Source organism: Fundulus heteroclitus, chromosome 2 (assembly GCF_011125445.2).
Source record: "Fundulus heteroclitus isolate FHET01 chromosome 2, MU-UCD_Fhet_4.1, whole genome shotgun sequence".
NCBI lineage: Eukaryota > Metazoa > Chordata > Actinopteri > Cyprinodontiformes > Fundulidae > Fundulus > Fundulus heteroclitus.
In genome coordinates, this window is record NC_046362.1 from 38,175,227 (window position 1) to 38,185,705 (window position 10,479).

Genomic DNA, 10,479 nt, shown 5'->3' on the forward strand with positions numbered 1-10,479 from the left:
TCAAAGCCAACGCTGATTGGACGTTCGTTTGGTGAACGGCTCCAAATTTTCTTTAACGGAAAGTAGCCAGACTGATCTGCGAGTGAAACCTTGAAAGCTCGCGAGATCAGGATGGTCTCACGAGGCTAACATTTCTGGGGTTTTAGCCAGAATCATCAACATTAAGAGAAATAAACACATATTACTGAGCTCCATCTGTAAAGGATCAAATCTGAGCCTACAGCGTTTCTGCTTCATGATTTATTGATAAACGGAAGAAACTCACAGAAACACCCAGGAAGGATAATTGTTTATTTATATACAGAATACCGCTAAAGAAAGAAGAATTATTTCAGGAGGATTCTCATGCTGTAGTTTAGTAGTTGACCGTCTTGGCCGGCTTCGTCTCGTCCAGCTCGGCTTCCAGGTAACGGAAGCGGCGGTGGCGGCGCAGGATCTCAATCGCCTTCTGCTCCACGGAGGAGGCGGTGATGCCCAGGTCCTCCAGACCCGGGAGTCCCGGATACTTCATGTCTGTTGTGTGAAACTGGACGAAAACCAAATAAAACGTTCCGCTTATTCACAATGTAGGTGAGAGGAAAAAACACGCCGAGTAAAGACGACCCAAACCTCTGGTACCAGTTATTATTTATCATCTTACCCGGTCGATTTTGTCCGGGGTTGTCCAGGGTTCAAACGGGTTCATGGCAAAAATCTTTGCCGCCAGGCTGAAAACAAAAAGACATTTTATTCAAACGATTACGACCGATTCTTCAGGTAAGCTCTAGATTGCTGTTTTTAATGTTATCTTTTGTTCTGATCCGTCTTGTCACTGGTTGCTGGAGGCTTACTGGTAGAATGGGCGAGGCAGCGGGTAGGGCACGAACTGCCTGTGTGCCACGGCGTAGATGTACTCCACCAGGTCGTGAAGGACGTAGCGGTTTGGGCTTCAGAAAACACAGAGACAGTTGTTAGTGGAGCGTGTAATCAAGCTGTTTTAAGGCTTCTCCCTCTTCTATTTTCCCCAAATTTCCTCCATCTGGCACTAAGTCTGTAATCTCGTGAGACTTGCTGTGAGATTTTCCCACAAGACTTCCGGTGAGATTTGAATAAATAGGGCCGCTCCACAGACATCATATACGTAGACGCGTCATAGGGCGCATGTTCGCACGTCAACGTCACCGCCATATTGTATGTGGCAGAAAAAAAGTTAAGTTCTGTTATTGTGAACGTGGATCAGAGAAGATGCCTCATTCCTGTGCTGCATGGAAATGTATTCTGGCTGATTTCACTACCTGTATCTGCCTTCTATACACTGCAAAAACGGATCTAAAGATAAGTAAAATGTTCTTAAAGTTAGTATATTTACCCTTGATTTGAGCAGGTAAATAATATTATCTGCTAATGAAATGAGTATTTTGACCCCTAATATAAGATATTTAGACATCCTGCACTTGAAATAAGACGATGGAGATGAGTTGTTTCTATTTTAAGTGCAAAAGTCTTATTCCATTGGCAAATCATCTTATTTACCTGCTCAAATCAAGGACAAATACACTAATTTTAAAGAATATTTAACTTATTTCTAGTTCCCCCTTTGCAGTATATATATATATTATTGTGGTCTTCATTATTTCATAAAACCATGTCACATGTGAACCTTTAGGAACAGACTTTTTGGGGGAGTATTAAAGAGGTAAAAATTAATAAGAGAAAAAAAAGTCCTAGGTCAATAAAGTAAAAACAAACAAAAAAACCCCACAAAAGTGATAATGTTATGAGAAAAATGTCATATTATGAGAATTAAGAGGGAACATTCCAGAATAATCACAGTTTGCAGAATTACTTCACTCCTGGAGTAATAGGGCCAGGTTAGATTATGTTAAATATTTTTATTCTTTAGGAGAATGAAGCTAAAAGGATATGAAAATAAACTTGTAATATTACAAAAACAAAACTACTACTAATACAAAGTATATTCAGAGATTAAAGTCCCTCTGATACTGTTTAAGTGACTGAGTAACTGCAGATTTGCCACATTTAAGATGGCGGACGCTCTGACACATCGCAGCATAGGCAGAACCCGCCCAATGACGCGTCTACTCTTATATTATGTCTATAGGGCCGCTCACTGTTGTTGTATTTAGTGTGAGGCTGCTGCAGGTAGGCAATTAGCTGACGTAAAGTAATATTTTTCCATCTTAACTGCTATAACGCTCACTGGTATGCCTTGCACCACCAAAGGTCGATACATTTGTTTTGAGCCTTGTAAAGAACGGAACTGGTGAGTGTTGAATTGTTTGTTGTAGCACGCTAATGCTAAATACCCTGTGTTGACAGTGTTAGCTTAGCGGGGGCGCTAGCTGCACTTTCTATTTGTTTCTAGAATCATGGCTAACAATTATATTGCCTAGCTTCCATAGTTGTAATGCTGCATTAGCCTGTTATTTTGCTTCATTTGACCAACTGGGTTAAAATTAGTTAACAATAACCTTATTTTATGGTTATTGGCTGAATGCCTTTACATACATGGGCATATTGAAATGCATTTCTAAAAGTGTAGTTGTGTACAAAACCATTCAATATGGTAAAGAATTGTTAGAGTACTCGATGAATAATTGTTTTGTATATTTTTATTTAACAATTAAGATAAATCATGTACATGTAGATGACATATATACATATATATATATATATATATATATATATATATATATATATATATATATATATATATATATATATATATATATATATATATATATATATATATATATATATATATATATATAAGTGATGGGTCGATGAGGCGTCATGAAGCGTTTCGACACATTGCCAAACTGTATTGATACTGTGTCACTGAATACTGACACCTGCTGGACCTTAAAAATCCCTACAGGCAACCTGGTTGACAGAGTTAACTGACACTGATTTGATGACCAAGTATACACAATACAATTTAAATAATTGTATGTTGCATTGTATTATTTTATATTTTCATCAGAATTAAACATATATTTGATTTTTTTTTTTTTTAGATACAGTCAATAAATAATGTGAACGAGGAAGCTTGTGGACTGGCTTTTATATTTATTTATTTATTACAAATTTTTTGCTGCCATGTCCTTTCAATGCTCATGCTCGCGTTCAATGGTTGATCGGGCGCTGTGTTTAGTTACCTGACTGATTTCATCTGTTCTGAAATCGGACATGCTGAGTGTGACAAAGGGAGGAAGAACTACCCAGAGTAGCAGCTTTCTACTAAGGGTAGATCAGCTGTTTTTTTCTGAAACGACGCTCAGAACAAAGACGCACAGCGCAACCCGCCCAACCGTAAAGGCGTCTGCCCAACCCATCCATCAACGGTGCGCTCCGTGGTAGCGAGACTGTGGTACACCATCACACCAGAGTTGCAAAATGGTTAAAAATTAGTTAATGATTAATGATTAGTTAATCATTGTGCTAATTATTACTCATGTTTATACAGGCCAGGTTCCTTGGTTCCCATATATTGGGTGGTGAGCTAGAGACAGGCCTCGTGTCTCAGCCTGGAAAGAAGCGACTGCAGCTCCCATCAGTGCATTAGGAGTCACTGCAGCTCGTTTCCCTTAACTCACATGCATCCATATACTAACCTTTCAATATCATTCAGCCCTTTGCTCATAATCAACCTTTTTGGACAATAATACAGCCTTGTGGGACCATATGAAGTAGAAATCGCAGACCACAGTTTAGTGACCAATTCTGTATTTATTCATTTGGAAAAACTGAACTGGCTTGTTTGTACTTTTTGTGTACAACTGTAAATATTCTAAATATTTTCTTTCCATATATATTACACCATTTTTTGCACCTGAATTCTGTGTTGAGTCTCATTAAGCACATGTTTAACATTCTCCCAGAGCTGAACTTAAATCTTCTGACGTTCTGATGATTATAGCTTTTATTCTATTTATTCTTGTATCTGCATTTTCATAAAGAATTGCTACATGCGGCTCGGCTCGGTGCAGACGTGGTACCAAACAGCAGCAGTGGGTATTGCTCGCTGTAAGGCCTCGACATGAGGGTTCCTGCTGCTGGCTGAAAACAGGTGAGACCAGTTTTAAAGCCAGCAGCAACCTGCTGACAGCTGCCAATAACTTCATGTTCTGATCAAAAGCTTTGTTTAAAAGAACTAAAACCAGACGGGCTTCGTAATTAACTTGATTTATTCCTCCAAAGCCAAATACAAAACAAGGATTTAAATCCTTGTTCTCTTACTGTCGTCGTAACGTTTTTCTTATGACATAACTCTCCCGCTACAATAGTTTAAAAAACACATTTCCACATCTTGTCACGTTTGTTTATTAATTCACGTAGCAAAATGTTAACAGAAAAACAACTTTTTGTTGGCCAGAAACTTCCATTTCTATCTGATCTGAGCAGAGAACCGTCTTCCACCTATTTCCAGTGTTTACATCTCTGGGTTTTAAGTCGTATAAATCGTCTGTTTTCATGCAGAAATACGCATCACTTTACTCAGGAGTTGCACTTCTTACATTTTTTTGATTATTTTTAACAACTAATAACGCTACAGTATGCGTACGGTAGGCCAGTCTCTTATTTCTACCTCTGTGTGCCAACATTTACGCTTCACTGCAGACAATTTCTGTCCTGGTCCAGATGATGATCAGATTCTTTCTACTAAAAGGCCCTTTTACTGTAAAGTCGCTCGTTCTCATTGTTGTCACACATGTTCATGTTTAGCCTTTTAATCACCTAAAGAAGTCAATAAGTAACTAAATGTTTTAAAATGGAAATGATGTAACAACCAGCGGAGCTCCGGAAAATGAAGCTGTTTTTCCACAGGAAGGAGTGGAAAGGTGTTTTTCAGTTAAGTTTTATTAGTGAAATAAACGCCTTCTCTCTGTCGCTGTTCTCCTGTCATTGTTAGCCATTGTGTGGATAATTGCTCTGTTTCTGTGCGCCATGCGCATCGCACTAATGTCACAATTATCTGGCTGAGGAGCTGACCTGCAGGTTCGTGATGCCATGTTGTTTTTTATGTGCCTGACATATTAAAAGCCATAATAGTGTTGGCGTGGCTCAGGTGTGGCTCAGGTGTGCTTTGTGCCCCGCCTGTGTAATCCTGCAGACGCCCCAAATTCAAGCGAGGTGGTTAACAACAAAGTTTACTCTGACGGACAAAACAAGGAAATGAACACTTTGTTTCAGTAACGGATTTCGTATTAATCTTCGAGCTCAGAGTGGCTGACGTCGCCCCGGCACGCAGGTTCATAGATGCGGACCAACAGAGTCGATTCAGATCACATAAAACAACAGAAACGATTTCAAGTTTGCAAGACGGAGAGAAAATACATGTGCAAACGTATCGTTTATGTCATCTGTAGGTATGTGGCCTTTTAACTGATGGGGGAAGTGACTTATGGAGCTGTGAACTATATTATTAATCTCCTCAGAATCTTCACCTTCTTTCCATCTCTGCCAAAGCAGCGGCGGTGAACGTTGCTCAGCTGCAGGCTGTCAGGCAGCAGTTTGTGGATGTGAAGAGGAGCTGATGAAGACGCTGTTTGGACTTTGGAGACCAGATGGAGGCTGAAGAAGCTCCGCTCAGCTGTAGCGTTTGACATGAGAACCGTCGCTGACACACGGACCGGTAGAACAATGATAAAAAAACGCTTTCTATGCCGATGTAAAGCGGATTTGGCAGCTGGAATATTTTCTTATTATTTTCAGAAACATAAAAATAATATCAAAGGTTCTTCTTCAGCTTTGTTGTAATGCTGCTGAACTAATGTTGATAAAACAGCAGTTTTTATTTTATAATACCAAATAATGTATTTAATAAAATAAAATGTCAAATAGCAGAAGTTCTCCAATAAAAAACGGTTTTGTGCATCTCGGGTTTCTGACTGAGATTACATTCAGAAAATGAAACGATAGCCTCACCAGGCTGCTTCCACGGGTCCTGCTTATATTTTCCTCAATTATTTTAAAGAAGTTGACATGAACAGAGAAGCTCATCCCTATTGTTTTCATCTGCCTGCATTTTCTCCACATCACTGCTGCAGCACATTGGGACGATAACACTGATTGCCACAGCTTAAACAGTTTCTTAAAAGTTCTCAGTCATGCACTCACTAATTTTATTTTTTGTAATGTCATTGTTTGAACGTGTGTCTAGTATTTTGACTGATATTGTATTTTATCTTGTGTTGTTGTCTTTTTATTGTTCCTGCCTCAGGACGACAGATGTAAATTAGCATTTATGCTATAATCTGGCTCATTTACAATCTGTACAAGAGTATGATTGTTCATTAATGTGCACTGTCCTGATTAAATAAAATAAGAAAAAAAAGTTATTTGCAGTCTTTGTGAAAAACACTGTGTTGTTTAAATATAACCCAGCGCTGATTCGTTGAAGCAGACCTGTTAACTGGAAGATAGTTGGTGCTTCTTCCCTCGTTATGCATGTAAATATATCACGCTGCGTGTGTTTAAGGTTTTTTTTCTGGCGCCAGTGTTCCTTGGTCTCCATGAGGCTGCTGGTTCTCTAATGTTCTCTAAGGCCAGAAACAGACTTATTTAGAAGTCTCAGGATAAACGGGGCTAATTTAAGATACACTTTGATTTGTTTTTTATTGTCTACATCACAATTATGCACCATTTGTGTTGGTTTGTCAAATAAAATCCAGATTAAAAAAATAAACTGAAGTCTGTGGCTGTTAACGTGACAAAATGTGGAAAAAAAAACGCAGAACACCACAATTCATCAGGGTTTGTGCAGGTTTCAGCGAGTCAAATTTTAACTTTAAAATAACTTGGGTAAATAAATAACATCCTTAATGAATAATATGTGATGATGCCAGCAGAACTTTTATGAAACCAACAAAAAGTTTGTTAAAGGAGCAGAAGAGTTCCCCTTAAAAACAAAATGCTCTAAAAAAATAGAAGACTGAACATAAAGAAAGACGTTTTTGGTGTAATTAAATATAACTTTAGGAATACTGATGAAAATCTGTACACATTTAGAACCTCAGCAGAGTTTCTGACAGACCAACTCACCCAACGAGGGCGAACGTCTTCCCGTTAGCGTCCGGGTCTCTCACAGCGTTGACGATGGCCTTGGCCACATCCACCACCTGCCAACGGGAGACCGGCAGCGCCAAATTTAACGCAACTTCAGGGTTTTTAAAGCTTAATAAAAAAACGATAAAGGTGCTTTTTTTAATCTAACAAAACTTACATGAACGGGTTGTTTTACAGTTTTCTTCCCGAGGCCCAAAAGGGGAATAGCGTTGCCAAACCAGCGCATATCTGCAAAAGTGTCATGAAAGTTTTCATGAATCCAGAAACGGCTGGTTTGTGCTTCGTTAACCTTTTTATTAACGTAAAACACCGTGATTAGCCAGACTCCATCGTAAAAAGCCTGAACGGTTCTTACTTGCATAATAGTTGAAGAATCTGTCCTCCCTGCCGAACATCTCAGATGGCTTCATGATGATAGCCTCTGGGAACTCTTCTCTTACGACCTGCTCCCCCACAGCCTGTTGCAGAAGGACAGATTACAGAAGGTTAGCTTCACCTTGTGATGTAGCAACGCCCCACATAAGACGGGCGGGCTTTGTGTTGAACGTGAGCAGAGGCGGGCCGGCACCTTGTTCCTCAGGTACTTGGAGGGGCTGCGTATGTCGGCGTTGATGTGCGACATGTGGATAAACTTTGTGACTCCGGCCTCTTTCGTTGCCCTGGCAAGCTGCTGAGGGATGGTGACGAAGACGTCCTCAAAACGGTAGTTTCTGTTTTTGTTGAAACGAGAAAAAACAGCAGACTTGCATGATTGGTTTCAGGACCGCCTGGATGTTGCAGATGAGATTTCACTCGTCAGACGTGATCTTAAGTTTTTCCAGGCTAACACACCTGGTTTCCCACTCCCTGCCCACCAGGTTGATGACCACGTTGGAGTGCTCGATGGCCCGCTGGATGGATTCTTTGTTCCTCGCATCCCACTCCTTTCACACAAAAACGGCAGATTCAACAACAGCTCCAGCAAATCTTGTCTGTAAACGTGTTTAAATGCAACTTACCATAAAAATGATTTGGCCCAGGTCCCCCATGGGCCTGAAGTACATGAGGTCGTACTGATCGCAGCGGTGGGGGATCACAACCTGAGATCCCAGACGACCTGCAGCACCACACGACCTTCATTTTAAAACCGCTTTACAACAACAATGTGCTTCATGAGATGCTGAGCTGGCAGTAAGTTGCAGAAATAGAAAGACGACAACAGCGTGGCGAATAAAGCGTTAAACGTCTGTAGTTCTTCGCAGGAATAAAAGCTCACCCAGCCTGTTGACCACATAGCGGCCCAGGAAACCCGTGGCCCCAAACACGGTGGCGGCGATCCCACTGGATGACGAGCGTCCTCCTTTCCCTTTGGGCACGACGGCATGGTGCAGCTTCCTCTGCTGAACTGTGGCGACAGACGCAGCGGCGAACGCAGCGGGACCGCAGCTGCCTGCACACCACAGAGATTTAGCTGATCAGGCTTTTACCGAACTCTGGTTTCTCTGACGGTTTTCATTCCAACAGGGGTAGAAGTTTGGTACTTTTTTAGTCTGTTTTTTTATATTAGCTGCATTTCCATTTAGTTTCAGTCCAGGTTTTCTACTGGATGTGCACCAGAGATGTTTTTATTGCAGACAGGGACTTAAAAAAACGCATCATTGCTAAATATAAGCAGCATAATGTTAGTAACATTAAGTCTATGGCAGCTGATCTCCTGGCTTAAACAGTGATGACAGCGATAAAGTTAACAGACTTTAATCAGTAAAGCATTTTCCTTACTCCTCTTAAAATAATTAAATTATTTATGGAATTTTATTCCAACTAAACTGATTTAACTGATGATGAGAAGCATTTTTTAAACCAACCAACCAACCAGTCTGTCAGTTAATATCTGTATTAACTGACAGACTGGTTTAATGCATAAACATGTTATTATCATGCTCTATTTTCCATAATTATAACTTTTACCCCAATTAGAGAATTAATTTAACATATTTAAGAAACTGCACGGAGAATATCTTTGTGTTTTAAGGCAGATTGTTCTCTGTCACCACTTTATATCAGATTAATAATCTAGTGTGTGTCCTGGGAGCACCTAAAAAGTAGTTTATTTTAAACATTTGTGGGGATTTTGGGGAAAGGGTTCTGGGTCAGCGGAGCAGCTGGCCGGGTTTTTAACCCACACACTGGTTTCCGACAAAGTTTAAACTTTATTTTATTCCACATTAATACATCCGATGCGTTACATTTTGAGAAAGTTTAGCTATTAAACCCAATGTCCAAATGGAGAACAGAGGGAAGCTTGAACTTCGATATTCCTGCACACATATTATTATTATAACGCAGCTAATATTTAAACATTATTATTATTATTAAAACAATGTTGTGTGTTTCTGCACAACAAAAGAAAGGCGCTCCGACACACAGAAGCTTTCTCATCTCAGGCCTCAGCTGCAGATTTCTACCAAAACATGAAGGCATCGGTTAGCTGCAGCCCTGCTAGCGGATAGTTAGCCGAGCTAGTTAGCAAGGTCACTCCGGCCGAGAGTCCCCGACTGTCCGTCCATGTTGGAGAGGTCACTCGGTGTGAATAAATATAAAATACAACGAGCTGCACAGCGGGAGCAAGCCTCCAGCTTTCGCTGTTGTAACATTACTCACTTGAAATCCTCGAAAGGACACCCGCAGGACGGCTAACAAAAACTACGGTCGCCATCTTTCCGAAGTACGGCAACCCCGCGGGCCAAAATTAAACGCGCGAACGTTGTTGTTGGGCGTCAAACGCTGGGTCCGCTCCTTTCTGGACAACCGGCGTGAGACTCGGAGGGAACCTTTGCTGCTAAAATATTAAGAAAAGAAACATTCACCCACAGTAGAGTGTGACAGTAAAACAGGAACGTTCTGTCAGAGACACTCAAAGACTAAATTAACTGATTATGTCCTTTATTAACACAGGAACCGTGTTTTGTCCCTGACTAAAAATTCAGCTTAGTGAGAATATAGTTTATCTGAGCAAAGAAAACAGAACAGAATCAAACATGTGTAAAATTAACTGGTATACTAATTGTACAACATTATGATCTGATTTACAAATATTATTTCAACATATTGTAAATTGAATCAACACTGTCTTTAGTGTAAAATATTTTCAACATATTTTGGAGAGAAACTATCAACTTTAATAAGTGAACAGCATTTGAAAGTAGTTTTTGTTTAAACCCCAGTGAAATAATTGCCTATGCCTTGCATTTTAATTAGTAGAAAGAGTGTTAGAAAAAAGTAAATGCCATCTTTTACCTTTCTTTTTTGTTGTTGTTTGTTGAAACATTTAAATGTGTCATTTAAATGTTTCAACAAACATATTTGGTACACTCTGTGCATACAAAATGACAATAAAGTTTGTCTAAGTCTAAAGCTCTCAGATAAAAACAT

The 10,479-nt window shown here is 39.9% G+C and overlaps 1 protein-coding gene across 1 annotated transcript; it reads right to left on the reverse strand.

The window, feature by feature from the left end:
* Nucleotides 1–276: 276 nt before the first annotated feature.
* ndufa9a (NADH:ubiquinone oxidoreductase subunit A9a) lies at nucleotides 277–9,816 on the reverse strand. Its single transcript, XM_012862987.3, has 11 exons — nucleotides 9,709–9,816; nucleotides 8,324–8,497; nucleotides 8,067–8,164; nucleotides 7,900–7,991; nucleotides 7,637–7,778; nucleotides 7,424–7,526; nucleotides 7,226–7,296; nucleotides 7,045–7,121; nucleotides 831–926; nucleotides 641–707; nucleotides 277–526 (listed from the first exon to the last, which is right to left on the reverse strand). Exons 1-11 carry the CDS (start codon nucleotides 9,761–9,763, stop codon nucleotides 356–358), a joined length of 1,146 nt encoding a protein of 381 aa, XP_012718441.2. The 5' UTR covers nucleotides 9,764–9,816; the 3' UTR covers nucleotides 277–355.
* Nucleotides 9,817–10,479: the final 663 nt, after the last annotated feature.

Excerpts from the sequence above, each read along its gene's own strand:
- ndufa9a (XM_012862987.3), bottom strand. The coding sequence starts at position 9,763 with ATGGCGACCGTAGTTTTTGTTAGCCGTCCTGCGGGTGTCCTTTCGAGG. Across the intron at positions 8,165-8,323 it reads CTATGTGGTCAACAGGCTGG|GTCGTCTGGGATCTCAGGTT; the intron begins GTGAGCTTTTAT and ends GTGGTGCTGCAG. Across the intron at positions 527-640 it reads CCCCGGACAAAATCGACCGG|TTTCACACAACAGACATGAA; the intron begins GTAAGATGATAA and ends GTTTTCGTCCAG.